This window comes from Lissotriton helveticus, chromosome 2_1 (assembly GCF_964261635.1).
Source record: "Lissotriton helveticus chromosome 2_1, aLisHel1.1, whole genome shotgun sequence".
NCBI lineage: Eukaryota > Metazoa > Chordata > Amphibia > Caudata > Salamandridae > Lissotriton > Lissotriton helveticus.
Genome location: NC_136059.1, coordinates 2,060,707,977 through 2,060,734,402, shown reverse-complemented (window position 1 = coordinate 2,060,734,402; position 26,426 = coordinate 2,060,707,977). Strand labels below are relative to the sequence as shown.

The 26,426-nt window shown below is 45.8% G+C and overlaps 1 protein-coding gene across 1 annotated transcript in view; it reads right to left on the bottom strand.

The window, feature by feature from the left end:
• Positions 1 to 26,426, bottom strand: part of CPE (carboxypeptidase E) — a 332,480-nt gene that overhangs the window by 31,329 nt on the left and 274,725 nt on the right. Inside the window, exon 8 of the mRNA XM_078677023.1 lies at positions 23,584 to 23,702. Within this exon, the coding sequence (XP_078533149.1) occupies positions 23,584 to 23,702 (119 nt within the window). The remainder of the gene's footprint in view (positions 1 to 23,583; positions 23,703 to 26,426) is intronic.

Here is a 26,426-nt window from a genome sequence, read left to right as displayed (position 1 = left end):
AAATGACAAAAGGGGGGACATCGGCCCCTAGGGCTCCGGTTCCTCAACCACCTAAGATTTCAGTAGGGAATAAGGTTTACAAGCAGATGCCCTTCATAGTCGAGGGAGATGAGCATTATTACTTTGATCCAGTGTCAGGACGGTGCCTGAATGGGGAGGAAGACTGTACCCTTGGAGCAGTACTGGAGGTAGATCAGAGGGGACTCTTTGTAGAGGCTGACGTAGATGGACACCCCACCACCCTCTTGGTAGATACTGGTGCTTCCAGGTCTACTGTGCGGTCCGCAGTGGTCCCTAATTTGCCCCTTTCAGGACAGACTATTCAAGTAGTGGGGGTTGCAAACAGAAGAATGACAAATCCCCTGACAGAGCCAGTTCCGGTAATGATCGGAAGTTTCAGGGATAAACATCAGTTTGTGGTGTGTGATTCTAGCCCTGTATGTCTGCTAGGAAGAGACCTTTTGTGTAAGCTGAATTGCACCATCTATTGTACCCCCAAGGGAGTAGAGTTGCAGACTAATGATGATGATGCCGATTTTAAGGTTGCAAATTCGCATGTGTGCATTGAACTGTACCCTGCCATAACTGTGGAAGAACTTCCCTGGGATTTGAGAGACTCAGTCGCACCGGAAGTGTGGGACTTTACGGGGGAAGAGATCGGACTGATCAAAGGAGTAGAGCCTGTTAGAATACAGATAAAGCCGAACGCTGACTTCCCTAGAACGCCACAGTACAAGCTGACCCCAGAGACACTTGAAGGTATAAAACCCGTGATTGAGTCCATGATTAGACAAGGGATCTTGAAGGAGGTTATGGGCAGCCCCTGTAACTCTCCGATAATGGGCTTGCAGAAGCCAAGCGGGAAGTACAGGATAGTACAGGATCTACGAAAAATTAACAACATAGTTGTCCCATGTTGTCCAGTGGTACCGAATCCAGCAGTAATACTGTTTCAGATACCGTTCCAAGCTGAGTGGTTTTCTGTGATTGATTTGTGTCAAGCTTTCTTTTCCATCCCACTGCATGAGGAAAGCCAATTTCTTTTTGCGTTCAAAATAGAGAGTCGCGTATTAACATGGTGCCGTATCCCACAAGGGTATACAGAGAGCCCATCGATCTTTAATCAGTTGCTGAAAAGGAATTTGGAGAGTCTAGTACTGCCACAGAACTCAGTTCTCGTACAGTACATAGACGACCTCCTTGTTGCGTCAGACTCCGAAGACGCTTGTAGGATTGACACCATAGCCTTGTTGAACCATTTGGGAGAGAATGGGCACAAGGTATCACCTAGCAAGTTACAGTACTGCCTGCAAGAAGTGCAGTATCTGGGTCACAGAATCGAGCAGGGAAAGCGGAAAGTGTCACCAGACAGAATAGAAACGATCATGAGAATGACTGTGCCCTCGACCCAGAGGGAGGTTAGAATGTTCCTGGGCATGGTTGGCTACTGCCGACAATGGATGGCAAACTTTTCTCTGAAAGCAAAACCCTTGCAGAAACTGACGCACAAGGATGTAATTGATCCGGTACCATGGGACACAGACTGTATGATGGCTTTTCTCGAGCTGCGAGAGGACTTGTGTCGTGCTCCGGCTCTGGGAATGCCAGATTACCACAAATCATTTGCATTATTCTGCTGCGAAAGGGAAGGATGTGCTTTAACAGTTTTAGTGCAGGATCATGGAGGAGTCCGTAGACCAGTTGCCTACTTTTCGGCTACCTTAGACCCAGTAGCCGCAGCGTTGCCCGGATGTCTCAAATCCGTTGCTGCAACAGGTGTCAGCATTGAAAGATGTGAAAGCATTGTAATGGGATATCCACTGACAGTGCATGTACCTCATTCTGTGGAATTGTTGATGACCAGGACCAGGACGCAGCACTTAACCAACAACAGGCTCACACGCTACGAGTAGGTTATACTTGCTGCGGAGAATGTGACCCTCAGGAGGTGCTCTGTCTTGAATCCTGCTACCTTGTTGCCACTACCAAATGATATAGACGATGATTGGGAAGACCATGATTGTCTCGATGTAACTGAACTGTCCACCAAACCAAGGCCGGATATTGTTGATGTGCCGTTGACAGTGCCCGATGAAATTTACTTTGTGGACGGCTCATGCATAAGAGACAATACTGGTCAGTTGAGAGCAGCGTTTGCTGTTTGTACTATTTCTGGAATAATTGAAGCTGCCTGCCTGGAAGGAGTACACTCCGCGCAGGTGGCTGAGATCATTGCGTTGACGCGTGCCTGTTTGGCAGCCAACGGAATTCGGATTACCATCTACACCGACAGCCAATATGGGTTTGGGGTGGTCCATGACTTTGGTCAGTTGTGGTCTCAGCGGGGTTACATGACGTCATCTGGCTCCCCAATCAGGAATGGCGAATTTGTCAGGTTATTGCTGGAGGCCTTGCAGGGTCCTGCAGCGATAGCAGTGGTTAAATGTACAGCACACACCAAAGGCACGGACTTCGTGACTATGGGAAATCGTTATGCTGATGAAGTTGCACGTTACTGTGCAGAGCAGGGATATTCATATACTGAACAGACGATTGAGGGGCCAAAGGAGAGAACTGAGCTAAGCATGAGGCTTGAAGTGGCAGATACCTGGGAAGAATTGAGAGACATGCAAGGACAGACGTCAGATTATGAGAAAAAGGTGTGGGAATCAATCAGGACGCTGAGGCTTGGCACAGCAGGTGCGGTGGTGCTGGACGCCAGTAGTGTGAGGTTCTCACCGCACCCCAGTTATGACTGAGTTTTAGCAGGTGGTAGGGGGGCCTTAGGGTCCATGGCATCACTGCTGTACTACTGGGACAGGCACATCATGTATTTACAGCGGGATGCAGAGAGGTGTATTTAGCGTGGTGACTCACTTTTAGGGGGTTTCTTTTGCTTCTAAAGAAAATGACCGTGGATAAACCACCTTACGTCAAGTGTAAATCACCCTCTGAAAACTAAGCACAGTGTTATAATAAAGGCTGGTGCCGTGCAAACATTTTTTAGAAAACGTCTTTGACTATGAACTGCGCTGTTTGACTATGAACTGCACTATTTGCTTCGACTACAATAGAAGAAAGTGATCTGATAAACTTTCAATAAATTAGCTCTCATATTATTCAGTGCCAGGTGTGAGGCTTATCCACACCTGCCTGTATTATTTGTATTCTTGTAATCTAATGTTGTACTTTTCCCCGTATCAATAAAGGCTGCAAATGACAGAATACAGAGAAAGAAAGTGGGTGATCTGGTGCCACCTGGTATTAAGCAACTGGAGATCTCTCCAGTAGGTATCAGAACTTGTCAAACATTGAATGCTTGTGGGAAACTATTTAAAGCATTTTTTTTTTTTTTTAAACAAAGTGAATGCTGCAGATTCAGATAATATATGTGGCGTTGTGAGGCAGCAATAGCTCTTCTCCGTGAGAGCCAGGGGTACCTGGCTGTGCCATTCTCCTGTCCTTGCAGATGTGCCAGGGGTGCCAGTCTAGAGCTTTCTGGGATAGCCAGGAGTAGTCGGCTGCGTTCTCTTTCCCAGTAATGACTTTGATTGGATGGTCCAGGTACACAATTCCCGTGCTCCCCTGCCCTCCTTCCTGCAACCCCTCGGTTCCTGTCTGTTCGTGGACTGGCAGCTGTGTACTCAGGCACTCTCTGCAGTTTTGGCCCACTGAGAACACCTGTGCTCCTGATTATCCACTCTTAATTATTTGTTATTAGTTTTTATATGTGTCGATGCCTTTATGATGTCCATGATCCGTGCCATTGAGGCCCTGCACTATAAACCATATTCGGCACAAATAACATTTGCACAAGGTGTCTAGAAAGCATTTGTGCCCGATTTACACCTTGGCGGGAAAATACTGGGAGAAACGTGCAGACGCTTTTTCTGTGCCTTTGTGCTCCTTGTACCCCGGGTATCGCCACCAGGCAATTACTGCTGGTGCCTGCCTGGACAGAAGGCGATCAAGTGCCCTTCAACTCAGCTGGGGTAGGAGCTGGTGTCAAGATGGACGGAAATGCCGACTGCGCCAGTGTTAACACCAGCGCTCATGTCGAAATGACTCCATCTGTGGGTGGCTTGGATGGCAGCGCAGGCGGTTGCCTAGGTTCGCGAGCTCCGTGACCCCGGACAAAAAAACAGCGATAAAAGCGGCGAAACGGATCAAACTCCCGCACAAAACGGCAGGAGGTGTGTAGGAACACTTAGCGCAGCAGAAGAAGAAGACGAGCAGATCTGGAGCACAGCGCCTGAAGCAGGGGAAGCCTGAATCCTGAATCCTACGAGGCTGGAGTCGAGGGTGGCTGTCCAAGATGGCGGAGCCATAAACCGAACAACAGCGCCGCGGAAGCAGCGAATCCGACATCAAGCCTGTCGAGGCAGCGCTGTCACGGAATAGCCGAACGCAAGGTGCGGGTCACGAAGACGACCGACGGTGTCTGATCGAGGTAGGATCGGAACAGGAGACTAAGGAGCAGGGGAAGTCACGAGCGGGGCGGCCATCTTGAGCGCCACAACAACAACAACAGCGACGGTCCGTGAGCGCCGCTCAAGAGGCACCGGAGAACCCAGCAAGTAAGCCGCAGCGACCTTCTCTCCCCGAAGGGGGTAAACGGCAGCACTAAGCGAAGCGGCAGGAACAGACAGTGCGAGCAGTCTCTGAGGAGCGCCGGTGGCCATCTTGGAAGGGGCAGAATACGGAAACAGCCCGAGGTACAGCGCGCCTATGCAGAGCGCGAGCAAGGCCGAATAGAAGGCAAACAGGAGACGAAAGAAACAGACGCAGAGACAGCGCGGAATAATTACCCAGCATAGCAACCCACCACACTTAAATGAGTAGGGTAGAGTAAACGGCGGCCATCTTGAGAGGGGCAGAACGGACCGGCACCGAGGCAGAGAGAACGCAAGCAAAGTGCGAAGCAGGGCCAAAGAGAGGCCAAGGAAACAGGAGTAGACACTGTACCAAGTAGCCATCCAGCACAATTAACGCTCTAACATCAAAAAAAAAAAGAAGGCGACTCAAACGGCAGCCATCTTATGAGGGGAACCAAGGGGGGAACGACCTCGAGTGCAACATAGCGGTGCAGAGCGCAAGGGGGCAGAGAGCTTGGAGCAACCCCAAGGAGCACCTGGCTGAGTGCAGTGGCGAACCTCTACAAGGGCAGCCAAGGGAAGTGCGCACAGTAGCCGCAGACCCTTAGCCTACAGCTATCAAGGCACAGACCGCCCACGGCGACAATCTTGGGGGTGGAGGCACCACACGAACAAGAGCGGCGCAGAAACGAGGATACAACAGCTTGTAACCAGCTGTAACAAGTACCCACGGCCACCCGGTGCGAGCGCAGCAATTCAGGGCGGCCACCAAGATATACTGAAGCGAAGGAGGAGACAGCAACTACGTGGGAGCAGCCCTGGCGGAAGGGCGGACTAGAACGAGGACAATAAAGTGGCCCAGCAGATTCTCTTTCGGGAACACAGCAAAGACAGAGGAAGCCAGGTCGCACGGCAAACCCAGCCCCAAACAGAAGACACAACAAGCAGATCAGCACAAAAAGGGGTGGACGCACGCACATCAAAGGGTAAAAGGCCTGGACGGGATGACTGCCAACGAAATCAAAAAGATCAAAACAAATCAAGAGTCACCAATCAAGCTGAAGACACTACAGAGCACGGAGACAGCGATGGACCTGCTCCTAAAGAAAATAACAGAAGCCAACGACTTGGCAAAGGCCACAAAAATCTCCATGGACAATGTGCAACTAGAACTTACAGCAATACGTGCCGACCAGAGTAAAATAGCTGGCAGAGTAGGCGAAACAGAGAGAAGAATCAGCGACATGGAGGATAAATCGGAGACCATGGAAAAGGATGTTCGGTACATTTCAAAGGTATCCAGCGACCTACAAAGAACGCTAGCAGAACAAGAAGACAAAAACAGGAAAGGGAACATCAGACTCCTGGGCATACCGGAAGGAGAAGAGGAAGAAGCGGGCTCGTGCGCGGCACTACTCGAAGTATTAATACCAAAGTTGACCGGGCTAAACTTCGAAAGAACATTCGAAATCGATAAAGCTTACAGAGTGCCTGCCATAAGACAACCAAACATGAAGGGCCCGAGAACAATAATCTGCAAACCGCTGAGAGCCAACCACACCGAAACCATTTTTGCCCTCGCACGTAAAGGCCAACCCCTCAACTGGAAGGGCAAAAAGATTGTCATCACACAGGACTTCTCCAAGAGCACAGTAGAGAAAAGGAAGGCATTCCTAGCCCTAAGGGAGGCCATGAAAAGAGCCAGGATAACCTGCAGCTTCGTAGGGCCAGCAAGAATGAGGATAACAGACAGCAAGGGCACACGAACTTTTGATGACCCGGCAGAGCTACGCGAATACCTACGGAGACCAGACCAAGAGGAGATGGATCTAAGAAGTCCGGGAACGGCAAAAAGGAGAGCGTCCTCAGACGGCTCGGAGGCAGGCGACAATGGCTCAGCAGAACGTGGCTAGAGTCACCGTCAAGGAACCGGGCTGATAAGACACTGACCAAATCGAACACTGCTACCTCAATCAAATAAACACACCTACCTCAAGATAAAGGATGACAGAACTAGCTAAGACAAAGGAGAGCGAGCCCAGGATTGGGCATGAGACCTAACCTGGAACAACACACCCAGAACTTTTGTACTTTGAGCCAGACTGAGAACACGATTGCCAAGATATCCTTTATCAGCGCTTGACAATGAAGGATGCGGGGGGGGATCCAACGATCCGGGGGGGCGGAGGGCGGAGAACCGCTGCTGTCGCACGTTTACAGTACTTTGACAGGGGGGAGGGGGGTGGGGGGGCAGGGGGGGAGGGGACGGCGGGAGGCGGAACAGGCAGCGCGGACAATCCTTGATTGGTGGGGCTATGTACTCTTTTCTTTTTTCCTACTTTCCCGTCACCTATTGACACACACTTCCCTATCCCAACCCAGACTCCGGGGGGGGCCCGAAGACAGGAGGTGGAAGTTGAGACTACACCGGAAGCAGAGATCACACACAGGTCACAACCCTGAGAGCAGCGATTCCATAGGGTCACCATGAATACCCACAACACCCAGGGCCTAGCTCAGATCACATCTGACATCAAGATTGTGTCTCTGAACGTCAAAGGCCTCAACCACCCCGTCAAGCGACGGAAAACACTAGACTACCTGAATAGACTCAAAGCAGACGTGTACGTGCTCCAAGAGACTAGAGTAACCACCGAGGACGCTAACAAACTTAAGGCAAACTGGATAAGCGAAATAGCTTGCTCACCAGCAATCAACAAGAAAGGAGGGGTGATAACCATTATAAGCAAGAAGGGGAAATTCAAGGCTCTGGGCAGTACAGCAGACACGGAGGGCAGGAGACTAGTCACAAGCATCAAGAGAGGTGAGGAAGTAATGCACATAGCGAACATCTATGGGCCAAATGCCTAAAAAAAAAAGTTCTGGGAGGAGGTAGAGAGCGAGCTAAGCAGGCTACCACTGGGAGAACTGGTGATAATGGCAGGTGACATGAATGAGGCAATGGACAATGCCACAGACAGGCACCCACACAGAACAAGCCACGCCACACAAGAACAGAACACACTCAAAAACCTCTGCACCAAGCTTGCGCTAGCGGACCCATGGAGACTACAACACCCCAGCGCCAGGGAGTACACATTCTATTCAACACCACACAATTCATACAGCAGAATAGACTACATCCTCATGTCAAGCTCACACACACACTTGATAGACAGAACGGAAATAGGATCGATAACAGTCTCAGACCATGCCCACATCTCCCTCTCCATCAGCGGGAAACACAATGAGCTACCATGCAGGGGGTGGCGTCTCAATAGCGACATACTTGAAGACCCCACCAACATCGGTGAGATTGAGGAGGCGATCAGAGAATATCTCCTATTCAATGATACAAAAGACACAGAGGAGGGGACGCTGTGGGACGCACTCAAAGCCACAATAAGGGGGAAGCTTATAAGCATTAAGGCAAGAATGAACAAAAAAAGAAGCAAACACATTAAAGAACTGGAAGAGCAGATAAAGGAGCTAGAGAACAACCACATCGCAAACATACTAGACAGGAACACACTCACGGCTCTAACGAAGAAGAAGTATGAACTCAACAGTTTGTTAAGCGAAAGAGCAACAACATGGATAAACAAGTACAAATCCATAAACTTATGCTCAGCCAACAAAGCAGGGAAGGCGCTGGCAGGCTACCTAAAAGCCAAACAGAGGCAACACTCAGTCGCAGCAATCACAGACACAGACAAAATAACACACACAGGGAACAAACAAATCCTCGAAACATTCAGGAGGTTTTACAAGGACCTCTACACCGCAGACACAGCACTAAAGGCAGATGGGGGGGTGAACCTTCTCGAGAAACTTGACCTACCCAAACTAAGCCGCGAACAAAGTGAGGCGCTAGACCAGAACATAACAAAAGAAGAGGTGGGGAGGGCCATAGACACACTTAAACCCAACAAAGCCCCGGGTCCGGACGGATTTACAGTGACCTTCTACAAAAAGTTCCAAATGCAGCTTAAGGATATATTAGTGAGAGTATTCCGAGGGTGCGCAGAGAAAGGTAGTATGACAGACTCAATGGCAGAGGCAAACATCATTGTCATCCCCAAAGAAGGGAAAGACCCACAATTCCCACAAAACTACAGGCCAATATCCCTAATAAACGTAGACTGTAAAATATACGCGAAAGTAATGGCAGCCAGAATAAACGCATACCTACCCACCCTCATAGACAAAACACAAGTGGGATACCTGAGAAATAGGCTCTCACAGGACAACACAAGACTGCTCTGCCACCTAATAAACCGCACTGCAAACAGCACAGAGAAGGCAGTAATGATTGCACTAGACGCAGAAAAAGCCTTCGACAGAGTCTCATGGCCATTCCTAAATGAATGCATGCGCAAATTCGGGTTTGGAGACAAATATAGAGGAATGATAATGTCCTTATACAAAAACCCCCGAGCTCGTGTGGTGGTGAACGCAGCTGCATCAGAAACATTCACCCTAAGTAGAGGGACAAGGCAAGGCTGCCCCCTGTCGCCAGGACTATTCCTTCTGGCAATTGAACCCCTTCTCCACATGATCAGAACGAACACGAAGATCGCAGGTGTGGAAGTGGAGGGTCATGCCTTCAAACTCGCAGCCTATGCGGACGACATACTGATCACCACAAGCAACCCGCGGGAATCAATCGAGGCACTGGTACAAACAATAGAGGAATATGCAAACGTCTCAGGGTATAAACTCAACAAGGACAAGTCAGAATGCAAGCCCATGAATTGCCACACCACCAGAGCAGTACTAGGCAATTCAGGCCTGGCGTGGCAAACGAAGCCCCTAAAATATCTGGGACTCCTCTTTGGGGAAGACCTTAGATCAACACTAGAGCATAACGAGGTAGCTATGCTGAAAAAGATCAAAATGAAGCTAGACACATGGGGACCCAAATTCGTAAGCTGGTGGGGGAGAGTAGAGACAGTTAAGATGATGATCGCCCCAATGCTCAACTACTTACTGTCCATGCTACCGCTATCACTAACGACAGACTTCCACAAACAAATCGACAAAGCCATTAACCTGTTCCTATGGGGGGGTAAAAAACCTAGAATAAGTCTAGCAAAACTCAGGCTGAAAAAAGAACAAGGGGGGCTGAACCTCACAAACTACAAGGTCTTCCAGTCAGCATGTCTGGCCAAACAAGGGCTACACTGGTTAGCGCCAACACCAGATTACGTGCCAGTATGGCTCGAGCTAGAGAGGAGCATTTTAGGTGGGGCTGACCCAATAATGGCCCTCACGGCAAACAAACACCCAGAAGCCAAAAACTCAATAATACGGAACACAAAAATAGCCCTACTGAGATTAGATAAAGAGCTAGAAGTAAGCATCAGAAGCACCAAATGGGAGTCATTATGGTACAACTCCAAAATCACATACAAAGGGAAAACGCTAGGCAGCAAAGAATGGCTAAGCAGAGGCATAACCACACCGGCACAACTAGAAACAGGGAACTACCCACTCACCTACAAGATGATCCAACACACAACGGGCCTACCAGACAAGGAATTCTACGAGTTCCTAAGAATCAAAGCAGCCATCACCAAAGCAAACCTTTCCAAACACAAACCAACCATCATACAATACGCACAGAACCTCAACGCAACAGGCCACCAAACAGCGCAGATCTACAAAATAATCACACCTCGCACCACCACCCTTAATGACAAAACGATAGCGTTCTGGGAGGGAACCATCCGCAGACCACTGAGTGAAGAAGAGAAGGCCAAACTATGGACATCAGCGTCCAAAAACAAGATCACACCACAGCTAGCACAAACAAAATTCTGGATACTACACAGACTACACTGGACACCGGCGAAACTAGAGAGAGTAGGGGCCACCGACAACAGCGAGTGCTGGAATTGCCACACAGCAAGGGGAGACCTGGCCCACATGCTATACGAATGCCCCAAAATCAAAGCGTTCTGGGAAAAGGTATACGACCTAATAGACTCGATCACAGGCTGCCAGATGCAAAGAGGGCTTGCAGGGATAGTCACCGGCTTCCTAGAGCCACAACTCCAATCCAAAGAAATGCGAGATTTGGTTGACATGCTTCTAGCGGCAGCGGTTAAAAATATTCTGGGGTACTGGAAGAACGCCAGCAAAGCCACTTTCAAGCGCTGGTTCAACTGGGTAACATTCCTCCGAGCAGCAGACAACATCACTGCCAAACACAAGGCGGCGAACCACACAGCCAAAGAGAACATGTGGGCAGCCCTAGACGAATACCTAAAACGATAGCCCCCCCCCCCCCTCTCTCCCTCTTTCCTCTCTCTTTCTTTCTCTCTCTCGTGCTTGCTACCACCGAGCACCTCACATGTAAAGCCAAGAATACTAATGTATACAATGTATATGCGAAACTTACTCTATTCAATTCAATAAAAAAAAATTAGAAATAAAAAAAAAAAAAAAAAAAAAAAAGAAATGACTCCATCTGTGGATCATTCTGAGAAGCTTGTGGGAGGACAACTCTATCGCTCTTTGTGACTTTCACTGTAACAGTGCTCTGCCAAAGCAGCGCATTATCTAGGAATTCTGATTCCAAGAGCTCCGGATTAGTTCTGCTCATTAGAGAGTTGTTAATCAGAGAAATCAAGTCATCGTGATACTCAAGGACTCGAGTAAACGTTGAGACGTGCTCACATATGCACAATTATACCAGTTAGGAGTTTAAAGAAAGAAGAAAATAGATCCAACAGGTATCACTAAATGGAACCATCTTCCTTCAAGAACCAAAGGGTTGGGGGATGACCAGTTGTCAGTATAACTGTGGGATGGTATTCAAGTAAAAGCCAAGTGCAGGGTCATATGGAGAGGTAAAGTTTCACTTACAAGCTGGGTCAGATAACTGACATACCAAAACACAACGTAATACGCATGTACTGCCTGTATACTATTTTTTTTTTTTTTTTTGCAGATGTCCTCATAAGGCTAGGCATCTCAGCGCAGTGTCAGACAGCCTGTCACGCTCATACAGGAACACCGATAAGTCTCCTCGGTCTGTGCCATTTCACTTTCTTGAAAAGGGTTGTGGGCCCTGGGAAATCTAATTTTTTCCCACAGTATCCCATGCGATATGAGAGCTCATTGATGGTGAATAACAAGGGAAGGTTGCAGTGCTAAGGCATGGGCTTTAACTTCTAACTTTTCAGAGTGTGAATGGGAAGCTTGCATGCATGCTGACTCTTCCGTAACTTCTGCATGTACGCGGGCAGCTTGCATTGCAACTGCACATGTGGTGTGTCTGAGGGAAGTTTGCAACTTTTCTGCTCCAGATCTCTGTTTAAAGTAAGCTTGCACTGCTGCTGCCCAAGCTGCATATGTGTGCTGTGTATTAGCCAATCTTGGTAAATGTGCTTCACTACACAACAGATAAAAGAAATGTGTGGCATATTAAGTATTCAGCTCCATACATAACAAACAGAGGTTGCAGGGTTAGCTTTGTTCCAAAGGAGATCCCATCCGTCCTTCCACCTGTCTCCCTCGTGTAACTGTCTCTGATCCCTCAAACCCTAACACATTCCATCAGCTGGTTGAGACATACCAGATGACATCATTATGTTCCATACTCATCTATATCAGACAACCACTCTCATACCCATCTGCAACACACCTCCTTTTTTTAACAAACCAACAAAACACAGTTTCTGTATAATTCAAATGAAACCACAAACGTAAACGTAAGGAAAACATCTGTACAGGTACATACAGTACAACAGTGGTGTATTTGCAGAGCAAACACCTGTACAGGTGCATGCAGTACAATAGTGATGGATTTACAGAGTTATCTAAGCATTCAATAAGTTAAACAGTCCTTCAAAATACCCAGTTTTCTTCACAGATATTCCAGATCTCCTTGTTACCACTCCCTCCTCACACCTAACCCCAACTTCCATCTTGATATTGTTTAAAGCTCCTTTGCACAAGACAACGTTGTAGAGGTTCCATATGCGATGATCCCGAGTTTTGACAGCATTTTTAAACAAGCATTGGCATAGCCAATAGGTCTCGCGTTTGGGACCTTGTAAGTAAAAAAAAACTGAAGTGTAAGACTTCACGTTTACATTTACTGCATCCTAAATACGAAGCAAATGTAAATGTGAAGTGTTATACTTCTGTTTTTTCCCCTGTCCATATTTGCTTTGGTATGTTTCTGTTGTGTTAAGAGTCACTCCTACGTAGCTGTGTGAGTTTAGGTTGTGAGCGGGCCACAGTTGAGATCTATGGAGTTCAGATAGAATGCAAGCACATTTCTCACAGTGCTTGTCAGTGGGACATAAAGGAGTCAGATAGGGTGACCACATTTTCAAAACCCAAAACCAGGACATTTCACAAAAATAGAAGTAGGACTACAATTTCACATCGATCAATGGGCACAGAATGATTTAATAACTGCGTATCAATGTAGAAAATACAGATATGGAGGCAGTAAGGGAAATAAGTTAAATACAACTTTTGCACAGACTATTGTAAGTCCTAATTAGATTGGTTTATGAAAAGACTGGTACCTAATTCTGCAGTAGAACACATAAAAGTTTGTGCAGTTGTCCCTTTCTGAAAACCAGCACAGTATTTGGCACATTTGGATTCAGCAAGGAAAAATGATCGAAAACTCGGACTGTACTAGTAAATCCAGGTCGCCTGGTTACCCTGGGTTTGGATTACATACTCATTCAATGCTTGGCCTCTCTGCAGATTGCACAGAGCAGTGGGCAGCTGTGCCAATTGTAGTTGCAATTATGTGCAAAAGTATGTGATGGAGGTACACAGCTGTCAAGGAATTGACAGGGTGAAAGTCAAAGAAGCATGCAGAGTTCTGTGAGTGGGTGCATTGTGAGTGTATTTGTATTTGTATTTGTATGGGGTATTTCTAAAGCGCTAACTGTCGCTCCGAAAGAAGCATCCTGGCGCTGAACAAGTGTACAATACAGTGGTAACCCTTAAATTTCAGCCATTACAAAACCGTCTGACAAACTGTGTGTGAGGAGATTGGTGGAATGAGGAAGATGCAAGAAAGTATACGCAGGAAAGAGTGAAAAGGGGGTTGCAGGGAAAAGAGAAGAGGTGTGAGATATGCACATGGGCACATTTGTCGTGATCGCCCGTTGTGGGTGACTCGGCCAGTTATGTCATTGGCCCATTGTGTACCACTCTAAAAATCACACCTAGAGACGTCAAGCGTGAAAGCAAACAGGAGCCCACCAGGGAGTGGTGCTCCTCATCACGGTCGTGTTGACTCAATTGTTCCCATGAGCAACAGATATATCATATTCTTACTCCCCCAAAAAATGTGGTTTCCCATGTAAACCAACCACCCACCCCTGCAGGTATATTAGTGGGCTAATGCAGTCCCTGCGAGGATGTGTGTTCAACTTTATAATCGCAGGTTTAAACCTGTCGGATGACATCACCCTTTCATTCTTCAGATGTCGATTCAGAGTACCCGGAGTCTGCAAGCAGTAAACATTCATTACCTCTGTTTTTGTTTTCTTTTTTTGCAGTTTTATACAGTGCGAACTCGACCCGACGTATGGTATGGGTGCTTTACATGAACATTAGTTACACTTCACAAGGACATGTTTGTGTTTGGTAGGCACCGAGAGATTAAGTGATTTTGGGCAGAATCACCGAATGTTGAGCCGACGCCGAGATTCGAACTTGGATCCCCAATTCTATAGTCGGCAGCTCTGGCCCTTAGGACACATCCTCTCCCCATAGCGCCAAGTCGCGTTTCGGGGGTGAATGCTCGCTGCACAAATAGACTTTTATGTTCAGTTTTTTTGCCATGCGTAACACTGCCCTGTGTGTAGACACAAGTAAACAGTCTTCCGCTGCTCTAATCGATTTCGGGTAGATTCCCAGTGTTTCTGCCTTTCACACAATGATCCTACTTGAACATGTAATAACCCACTGGTTCTCCGACCAGTAACCCTTGCTAGAATCATATTATGCGTCACAAGGTTGAGCCAGGTAACTAGGCGCCCCTTAATGAATACTTCCATGTTCAGCATGAAGCGCCTAGCAACCCCTGGGGACAGGCCCGTGCTACAGACTGAAATAATTTGAATAAGGTAGAATGAGACACCGTTAGGAACAGTGAGGCAATGTGATGCAGAATCATCGCCGTAAACAAACCAGTTTAGCGGTGAGCAGGAGCTACCGTCAGCTCCTCGAAGGGCCTTGCTAAAAGCCAGAGCAGGTCAGTGGGTGTACAGAGCCTGGGGCACAATAAGGTGAAATGAAACACCGTAAGAAACAGTGCGGCAGAGTGAGGCGGAATGAGGCAGAGTGGGGGATGCTGTTGCACAGCTAAGCCCGGGTCCATGGTGTCTGGGATGTCAGAATTGCAGGGACAATTGCTCCATATGGTAAACTGATCCTGAAATGCAGCCTGCCCTCCATCTGTCACACTGCGCGTCGCCGCTGATAATTAAAAACAGATGGCACACGGCCGCGCTGCTGCTTGTTTCCGAGCACCCTAGGCCAGAGGACACAGAAGGTGAGACATGCACCCGCCATGGGCCAATTGCGTGCTGTCTTTCTTAGAAAGACGCATGCAAAGGCCAATAGCGGGTGATAAAAAAAAGCACACAAGCTTGTGTTCAAAGTTTAAAGCCATTCCTAAAAGCCTCCCAGAAAAACGCATGCACGCTGGCTCAGGAGAGATCTAAAAACATGATAACTTAAATAGCTTTTGTACATTTAGGACCAACACTCCTCTGTCCAGGACGTTTGATCATAACAAAGTCAGCAACTTGCACCTCCATCTTCTTCACAGCCTTCACGATATCCTCTTCTCTCTGATGCCATGCATCACCACCTACACTCTTTTCCAATTCAGACTCGAAACTGTTGACCCAGGCGGGTTTCACAGAGGTATTGGGAAGCCTACCTCGAAACAGTGCGAAAGGTGTTTTCCCTGTTGTGCAATGTGTGGTAACTCTATACATTTCAATCCTTCTTGTTTCCAATTCAAATAGCTGTCTTGGCTCCTTGATGGTTTCATTGAACACCCTGTTTAACCTCTCAACCATTCCATTTGTTTCTGGGTCGTATAACACACACTACTTATGCTTTATTCCCCTGTTACTGAGAAATTATTCAATTTCCTTGAAGGTTAGTTGCACCCATTGTCCATAAGCAAGGTGTCAGAAACCCTTTCCTCACCATGAGTTCCTTCAATACATTGATAACATGCTTGCTCTCTATAGCACTTGTCAAGCAAACCTCTGACTATCTTGAAAACATGTCCAGTACCACTATGATAAACATCTGTTGACCTTCACCATGGATCTAAAATATCCACTGCCCTCTCCTTCCATGGTCCATTGCATCGTTCCCTGACAACCATAGACTGCACTCTAGTTTGTTTAGACTTTTCACTAAGTGCATATAGTTAACAATCATGCACCACTCTCTCAACCTGCCATACCATACCCAGCAATCAATATGAACATCACAGCCTCTCTTTACTATGTGATATACCTTGATGTAACTCATGAGTAAGATGAATCAACTCTTCCTTAAGACTGTTAGGGGGGATAAGCCTAGTCCCTCTAAACAGCAAATATCTACTAGTACACAATTTATCTTTCGTGCACCAATAAGCTTGACAACCTTCAGACCCTTGTTTTTTACTTCTCCACTCCTTCTGCACTAAGTTTCACACTTCGTAAAGAATGTTATCTGTTCTCAACTCCTCATGCCATTTTTCCTCTGAATTGATACCGCAATCAACTGCACACAAAAATGAATTATCCTCATACAACATCTCATCCACACAAGGTTCATCACTGCATACAGGAGGAACCAACCAGGAAAGTGTGTCAGCTATAGTATTTCTTACACCTGGCAAATATTAATTTTCAAAATGATGTTCCTGTAGAGCAATGACCCACTTTGTTATTCTGCCTGATAACAAAGCCTCACCTTTCTTTTTGAAAAACCTTACACAGCAGCTTGTGATCTGTCCTTATAACAAAGTATGACCCCACAAAAACTTTTTCAGTTTCTGCACCACCCAGTACAGAGCCAGAGCCTTACTCTCAATAACAGAGAACCTAGACTCCAGGTCCTTTAAGCCACATGAAATTAACATAATGGTATTCATGCAATCCTTCCTCGATTGTTACAGAACAGCCCCCAGCCCTTTGAGACTGGCATCCATTGTTATTTCAGATTTATTTTTGTGGTCAAAATGTTTAATTTTAGGAGCTGCACTGAGTTGCTTCTTCAACACCAGAAACTCCTTCTCAAAGATGTCATCCCAGGTGAACTCAACACCCTTCCTTAGCCAACTCCTCATGTTGACAATTAAATCAGAAAAATTCTTAACAAATATGAGATAGTACTCACTCATTTTCACAAATGTAATCAACTCCTAACATGATGAAGGCAAGCTCATGTGTAGAATAGTGTCCACTAACTCCACTTTGGGAAACACACCCTCACCAGAGATGGCATGGCCCAAATAATTGATAGTCCTAGTACCAAAATTCACGTTTCTCTAGTTTTATCATGATGTTCCAGTCAGTTAATCTACTCAAGACATCTCTTAAGTGAGCATCATGTTCTTCAGAGTCCCTACCAAACCCCTTTAGCTTCCTGTAAAACTCTCTCCATCACACATTGAAACACTGAGGCTGCCGAGACCCACCCAAATGGCAGTCTGACAAATCTAAAAGTTCCAATGGGCATTATGAATGCTGTAAAATCTCTAGAGGACTCCTTCAACTCATTCCGATGGTAAGCTAAGATGAGGTCTATGCTACTAAACGCATTGACCCTACCCAGCAACAACAGTTCCGTGATATTTGGAAGGGGATACTTGTCCACAATTACACACATGATTAGGTGCCTCAAGTCAACGCACAAGCGCAAGCTTCCATTGGTCTTTCTGGCTGCCACCACAGGGTCAAGCCACTCAGTTCCCTGAGAGTCTTCTATATTACCACTCTTGTTTAGTTTTCTGATTTCATCACACATCTCCTCTCTGACAGCTATGGGCACATCTCTCACTTTAAACAAACAGGTTTTGCTCAAGCAACTAGACGAATCTCATGTTTATAATTTCTCAAACATCCTTGCTCCTTCCTAAAAACATCAGGGAAATCATCCTTAAGTTGTTCCAACAATTTGACCTCAGCCATTGCATCAACACTATAGGGTTCTCCTACAAACAAAAAGGTGAGAAACTGCCAGGATTTAACAAAACACCTACATCATCTTGCTGCATCCAGCTGATGATACTATCCCCTCTCTTAGACACATATATCTTTCCTGTAACAAAATGTTGTTTGTATTAAATCTGCCCAACAAAATATCCATATAATTTTATGGTCTCCCCCCATAAGCACAAGGCCTGATATCAGGTTTATATAAAGTGAGCATAGTCAGCAATTTGTTACGATAAAATATATAGGAAATTATGGTAATTTTTGCTCCTGAATAAAATAAAACATTAGCAGATTCACCTTCCACCAAAACTGCATCCACAGGACTGGGTTTAGTTTTTTCTTCACTAATTACTTGAAGTACAACTTGCCCACACTCAAAATCTGTGTCGCCACCCTCTTGATCATCTTCCACACACACCTCATAGACCTTAGGTTTAAATGCCCTCATTTTGCATGCTGCATCAATTGCCCCTTTTTCTTACACTTCACACAAGCTGCTGTAAACGCTGGGTATGTTTTACCGTTGGCTAGATGGCCAGTTTTTTCACATCTCTAACATCTGTGTACAGTGGGTTTGCATGTACTACTACAATCTTCAAGTTTCACATTGCTTTTCGTAATTGTTTCCTTCCCAACACAAATACTATGTTCTTTTACTTTCTCTTTCCTAATTATCCCAGCACACTCCATGGAGTGCTCCACATGTTTTGCAACTGCTAACACTTCATCCAGAGTGGGTTCATCCTTTAACCACAGTTCATCTCTAACTCTTTGAGTCCCACACCCCATATGTGTTCGTCTACCATACCTGCAAATTTGCAAGATGCAGCAAGCCTTCGCAATTGAGTGACATAGCATTCTATAGACTCTCCCCTTTTCAAAATCTTCTTGCAAATTGTGGAGTTCTAGAATCGTGCTCAATTTTGGCAGAAAACAATTATCTAATTTCTTGATACACAACTCATACTGATTCAAGTAATCTAAAACAGATTGCGAGAGTTCCTGGAGGTGGTCAAAAATCTCCTGACCCTGTGAACCCAAACAGTGGGAAAGGAGAGACGTTTTCCTCTTGGCGCTCATAAAAGCAGTACACAACTTTGCATATCTCTCAAAAACCTTTTTTAAACTTTTGCCACTTCAGGGATGGAGTACCAGTGCTCATGAGAAAGAAACAAGGTGGAGGGATATTCTGCATTTCTATAATACTAGAAAAGAGTGCAATTTAACAAACAAATGTTTGCCCCAGAGGTAGCCCACAAAAGTACGTTCTGATTTCAAATAAGTACAGCACCGTATGATGGTCAAAGAATAGTAAGCATGCAAATTACACTGAGATCCACCACTGTATCATGGACCAAGTAGAGTAAACATACAAATTACAGTGAGGTTTAGAGAACATATCACAGCAAATAGTAACCGTAACAATAGATAATAGGTATTGTGTGTTAATCACTGCAAATGAAAATAGCAGGACCAAGCATCAAAAGCTCCAGTGCAAGTATCACTGCCAACGGAGGGGCAAAGAAGCACCCTCATCAACGCTGAAAGTAGTATAAGTGTGCAAATGTATCAATGCAACGCAACGAGCAGAGACATGCACTAGTACGTTTCAGTGTGCATATCACTGTAGTGAAGAAGAAATGGCCAGCACAAATCACTGCTAGAAGTGTGCGTTGCACTGCAACTCCACAGAGACACGCACCAACAAATTTTCAGTGTGCATATCACTGTGAAGATCACCCTCCATATTCATGCAGCACCACAGAAGTAGTAAGTGTGTATGCGTCACAGCAGAATATACTGGAAGAGACTGTTGTTGTGGTCTAGAGTGCGTATCACTGAGAACACGCTGGAAGATGCTCATTTTGACATTCCCGACTCCACCCAGCAAATACCAACACCACTGCAGGTTGGCATTCTATTGTGCATGACACTATAGGAGCACGCTAAGACATGCTCAATCGGAGCTTCTCTCATGTTGTCTCAAACAAAACAGACACCATCACAGGTTAGTGTTCTAGTGTGTGTGCCGCTGTTAGAGCACACCGATGCACATTCAAATTGAAGTTCCCACCGCTTCAAAATACACTCAAGGGAACACCAGGACAGGAATGAACCGTATCTTGTAAATATGGTGCATTCCTGTCCTTCTTTCGAATTGGCATAGGGCAGCACAGCAAAATGATTTGCAGCGCTGCCCTATGCCAATTCCTGGTAAATATGCCCAGAGGTTGCAGGGTTACCAAAACCTCGTTGCTTTTGTACCAAAGGTGATCCGATCCTTCCATCAGTCTCCCTGGGGTAACTGTCTCTGATCCCTCAAACCATAACACATTCCGACACCTGATTATGGCATACCAGATGACCTCATGCACTCAGACAGCCACCCTGTTGCCCAGCTACCACAGAATGACTTTTTCATTTGCTTTGAGACCCATAATTGGGCACTAACTCTTCTCACTCCTACGCAGCCTCTAAGCCTTAACAATTCGAATTCTAAGGAAAAGCCTTGGAAAGCACAAACAGTAAAAATGGTCTAGCATATGGGATGCATGACTTTTAAAGTCCTAAATGTATTTGACATTTCACAATTAAAAAATTTAGGAAATCCCGTTGATTCACATCAAAATCATACCAGGACTCAGAAAGGCATTTTATTATAAATGTATGGCTCTATTAACTTTACTTTAAGGTGGACACCGGTCTGCTAGGAGGCCAAAGAAGTAGCACAGGTGATGTCCCAGTATCGGGAAGATGCGCCTAAATAGAAAACTTGATACGATTTTAACATAGGCACACTATCCCGTGGCATTAAGTATCTCTTGGCACTATGAAATAATTGATACTTTTTCATACTGATAGTGCAAGCCACGTCAGCTGCTATACCTGGAGAAAGGCGGCACTTTGAATGTTCCTGGCAGAGAAAATTGAGAGAAAGACAAAACTCTTAATGTAATTTCCACAGAGCAGAATGGAATTTAAGGCTGTTGTAACGATAACTTCATTTGTTCGTACTCATGCTCACACGCGAGCATGACGTTGTGATGGTGACTTTGCCTGTTTGTACTCGCGCTTGCACGCGAGTTGATTTACTGAAATTTCCATGTGTGTGCGTGTGACATTTGTACTATTTAAATTCTGTATTAATTTGTGCTTAGTTCCACGTTCGAGTCTATAACGTCATCAGGAGTTCCTCACAGCTGATTAGCATAGTTAGAGATCTCCTGCTGGTGGGCAGATACGGACGTGGACTCTTGTGTATCAAATCAACTACCCAGTTTTGCACTTTCTTGCTGCACACCTCGGGCCTCATTTATGAGGCTGTGCGTCACTTTTACACCGCCGGTGCGAAGCACCAGTGGCATAAAAAATGCGCCTTGTTGCGCCATATTTACAAAGTGACGCATCTAGGTAGATGCGTCACTTTGTAAACCCCTGCGCCACATTATACCTGCGCAAGGTATAATGTATGCAAGGGGGGAGTTTTGACGAAAGAAAGGGTCATGGAAGTGACGCAGGGAAATCTATAAGATTTCACTGCGCCATTTCTTGGCCGCTAATGCGTCAAAATCTTACACCTGCTTCATGGCAGGCGTAAGACCGACGCAGGCACTAACAACATGGGACTTGCCCATGTGAAAGTACACATTGCTGGAGTTGCGTCACTTTTGTGACACACTCCAGCAATGCGTCACTTTTGTGCCTACAGATACGTCAGAAATACTGACGTATCTGTAACTCCTTGGGACATGATGCGTCATATTATAAATATGACGCAAGGAGTGTGCAATGAAAAGTGACGCATCACTGTTTTCACGCAGCGATGCGTCACTTTTCATAAATGAGGCCCCTCATCTTTACAAAGGAGCAACCACATAACTTCCATAACATAAAAGAAGTTACGGGAAGCATTTGACACCTCGAAAGTGCATTTCGTTCAATATAGTACTTAAGATAGTCTTCAGTCCTTTTCAATGTTGTTCTGAAATTTGCAGAAGTAAGGTTTTGATTGTAGGTTTGCCAAGATCTCGCAATATCACCAAATGGAAATGCCAGGTTTGAAAAGTTTCAGCATGCATGTTATAGTTGTTGTCTGAAGGGGGGAGGGGATGGTGTTATTTGTCTGGGGTCAAGCACCAATTCTTGCTTGAAGAACCTCAGCTATGTTTATCTCCAGGAGAATGCTTGGCACGCTTCCGAGCTCCCACTGCTTCACACGGAACTGAAGCCCTGAGAAGAAGCTATAAACATTCCACCACTGCAACCAAAGCCACATTTCTCAAGTGCTGATCGGCACTTCCCTTAATCCAGCTAAATGCCTTTTCTACTACATACAGTCAAATATGTCTCCCCTCGCCAAATCTCAGTGCCTAGTCCCTCAAGTGACAAAGGATGTGAATTTCTATCCTTCCACACAGACACAGTCTTTCGGAGAAAATGAAATCTCACCTCGGCCTGAGACGGATTACTCTGTACCCAAACTAAAAACACTTGGGGCGCTTTTACCCCACCAGCGCTGCAGAGCTTACCTCAATCACACCTTAAACCTACCAGCTGTCATTTGGACCTTTTATTGTTCAACATTATGACAGCTATTTTGCTTTTATTTGTTTCGCCATAGTAGGTCCTCGTCAATACTTCTCTCACCAATGGAATCCCATGGAATGCATCCTAACCTACTGAAACATTACTGCACAGAAAACAAATATTTGTGAATGCCACACACCCTGCCGTCATCCTTAATCCTCCACCACAGACGATGGGAGTCAATTTGTGTCATAATTGCTCCTCAGAAATTGCAATTGTTTTTAACGCGAACATAAGGGGCCCATTAGGTTCATAGGCGGATCGCCACCGCCCACATGGCAGTGGCGATCCGCCCGTGATCCGACCCCGCCCGCCACCCATTTCCCCCCACCATATTACTATGGCGGGGGGACCACAGCAGACGGAAAGACCGTCCGCCGCTTTTCCGACCGGTCAACTCGTTGACCGGGCGGAAAAGGGTTTAATATGGTGGAGGTGTCTGTTAGACACCGCCAGCCATATTAACATGTGTGCGGTAACATGCCTTTCCTTTGCGGCATTGCCGCCACGTAAAGGAATGCAGGAAAAGACTACGGGGGCCCGTTGCGGGCCCCCAGGGAATCTGGGGTGTGGTGGGTGCACATGGGGGGGTACCTATGGCACCCCCCTGCAGTTCCATGCACAACATGCCTTCCTGGCATTGTGGCGGGTGGTGCTGAGTGCACCGCCCACCACAATAACAGGAATGCAGGATGCGCCCGCCACTGTGGCGGTCGCATCCTAGTCACCCCAGGGGACACCCGCCCTGATGGCGGGCAGTCCCGTTTCCTGATAGGATTCCGCCTACCATTCTAATGACCCCCTAAGTATTAACAATTATAAACAGGTGAAGAATGATCCCAGAGCACAATTAAATCGAAGTTGTGGTCATCAGCCATAACACCATTGGGCACTACACGTCCCTGTGTTTCCCGTCTCAAGGGGTCACTGCTTTTCCCCACTTTCACACATCACAGGGTAAAGCACTCCGCCATGCTCCTCACGTGACAGGGTAATACACTTCCCCAGTTTCACAACATCGACATCTGGGGTCTTGAAATACTGTGGACAGTGAATAGTTGACCTCGAGGAGCTGTCTCTCGAGAAGCAGTCTTCCGTGTAGGTTTTGTTTAACAACTCTTTAGGTAACATATTATGAACTAAAAAGGCATCAAGGGCTGACAACCCATCAATAGGACGTAATTTACCTTTACTGCAGGGCTGACTGGAACGGCCACCTTCTTTGTCACTGCAAGGTATCCTGGCGCGGAGGCGGTCACCTTATAGTTTCCAGGTGCTAGCAATCTCCAGTAGTCACCATCCTTTGCTACAAACAAAACAAGAGTGAAAATAAAATAATGCTGCATTAAGACTACAATACATAAGGGTGACGGACTGTAAATGTAAGATTTAATCTCAACCAATTAGTGGCATTTATTGCTGAGAGACAGTGTGTCTTTCCTTATTACATAGACCGGTTAGCTCGTAACAGAAGATTTATGCAGGGAATCCATTAGCTGATCATTACAAGCCTTTACCCCAATGAGATCACCAGAACTGTTAAAATAGCATCCCTGAGTTTATGAAACATAACATCTTTCGTTGGGACCAAGAACTGAGGCTGCAGACTGACGTGGCACAGACTGAGCACCTCAGAGAGTGGAGCCAGGTTATACTAACTTTTGCAAACCAGTAGAAATATGCTGTGCACTCTAAGTACAACATGTTTACCATGCCGTAAAAGAAGCATTCCTCCTATTTACAATGCTCAACAACAAAATGGGCAAGTTCGACAGTGCCAAAACATACATGAATTTATACAGCAAGGTGTTTGATATGTGGCATTGTACAATTAAAATTACATTACTTGGAAATATTAATTACTATCATAAATTGCATTTGTTTGCAGTTTATATGGGCAATCTGTGATCTATATTCTGCTGATTATGCAGCTAACAAACAATAGTGTGCATGCTCAATCATCCTTCTTTTAGAAACCCGGGAAGGATGGTTTCAATGAGAGATTTATGTATCATATAATCTTCAAAATATCCTCCTTAAGTAAAGTTCTGAGCAAAATATTAAGGACTAAAATATTGAGAAGGTATATGCATAAGGGTCAGCATAGATTTAATATTCTTAAATCTACATCTATTTTGCATTTATGAGACTGGGAGAGATAGGTTCTTCCCGGGCCCAATCAGTATTAGCACTCATGTACACGGTGCTTATTCAACAGCTCTTCAACAGCTCTTGTCTCATTCAAAAACCCTGGTGTAAAAAAATACCTCACTGACTCAAAGGAGACCTGGGCTGGTGTATTATTCTGGATGCTCCTAATTTCTTACAGGTGTTCCACCAGAACATTGTTTTGAAAATGCTGCCCTGCCATACGATAGTGGGCAATAAATCGATAAGATAAGTACATATAGGCAAGTACATGCTTACTTTACTTAACTTCATATCCATGTACCCTGACGATATAAATGCACAGACCTCTGTCTCCTTCGAATCAATGAGTATTTTCTTTTACACCAGATTACTTAACAGAGCTCACCCCAGAGAACCATATGTGTGGGTTGCAGCATTAGTAGGAAGTTCCAATTCTGGTAGAAATACATTTTTGGAATGCTTGACAATTGTACTTGAAGTATACAAGCAAGTGATTGGTAGAATGCTTGAATTAATAGCCACTGGTAATTACTCGGGCAGCATCCCTGTCCATCATATCTTTGCCACAATGTCACCTCAGATTAGACTCAGCTATATTAGTTTTGATCCTGCTTCAATAGGAACAGTCCAGCCTGAACTGCCAAGCCTGGTCTTCTCTGTACTGGAGTACAAGCAACCCAAAACTCTTTTCTTTGTGATTGGAACTTGTCAGTTGGGTGCAGCTTGGTTCTAGTAGCACATTATTGGAGCAGATTCAAGACTGATTTTCATGTGGCTGGGTCAGACTAAGGTGGCACGGTCTGCAAAATAATGAAGGACTGCCATGCAGCACAAATGAGATTAATTAAAGTACTCCACTTGTTACTTTTTTGTATAACTCAGTAGCGACGCCCTAAGTGCAACCAGTATGCCCATATGTGAGTCCCATGCTTAGTGTGCCATGGAACCAAGCTGAACCCCACTGAAGAGTCCTAATTCGGCCAAAATGGATCATGGTTTGCTTGTGTTCTAGTTCAAGAAGGATGTGGCCTAGCAGTTCTTGCTAATCTGTTCCTATTGAAGCAGGGTCAAGACTGATTTTGATATGACCGGGTCCAATCTGAGGTGGCATGGTGTACAAAATAATGATGGACTGGGATGCCGCACTGAGTAATTACCAGTGGCTGAGATTAATTCTGGTATTCCATCCATTACTTTTTTCTGTTCCTCAGTGCGACGCCCTAAGTGTGACAGATATGCCCACACATGGGTCCTGTGCACACCTGACTGAAGAGCCCCGATCAGGGTGAAACCGGTCATGGGTTGCTGGCATTCCTGTGCAGAGGTGACCTGACCTGGAAGTTCGGGCTGAGCTGATCATATTAGAGCACAAATGATTTGCATATTGCTGGGTCGAAACTAAGGTGGCATGGTATGAAAAATAATGATGCAGTGGGATGCAGCCCAAGTAATTAACAGTGGCTGAGACTAATTCAAATACTTCACCCCTCATGTTTAGGTTTCGCATCTGCCCTATTTTAGTTGAGTAACCAATCTGCCAAACTTTAAATAAGGCCCTTAGTTTTCAGTAAAAAACAGTCTAAGTCAACTGTTCACCGTGTTACAAGTCACTTTATGAGACACGCAGTGCTTAATTTGTGCCGGTGTTTTCCGGTGCTCAGCACCGGCACTTAAATCACCGGGCCGGGTCTATGCGATCTTTCTCCTCAAGCAGAGGACCCGGTAATTATTAAAAATTAATTTCTGCTCTTCTTCCTCTTTTGCTGCCTGGTATGTCCTCTTACGGAGGCCCACCCCGGTCCAGGCATGGTAAAAGATCGACATCATGACGTTCATCACGTTCATCACGTTAGTGATGTCACGTCAGCAGATCATGCCT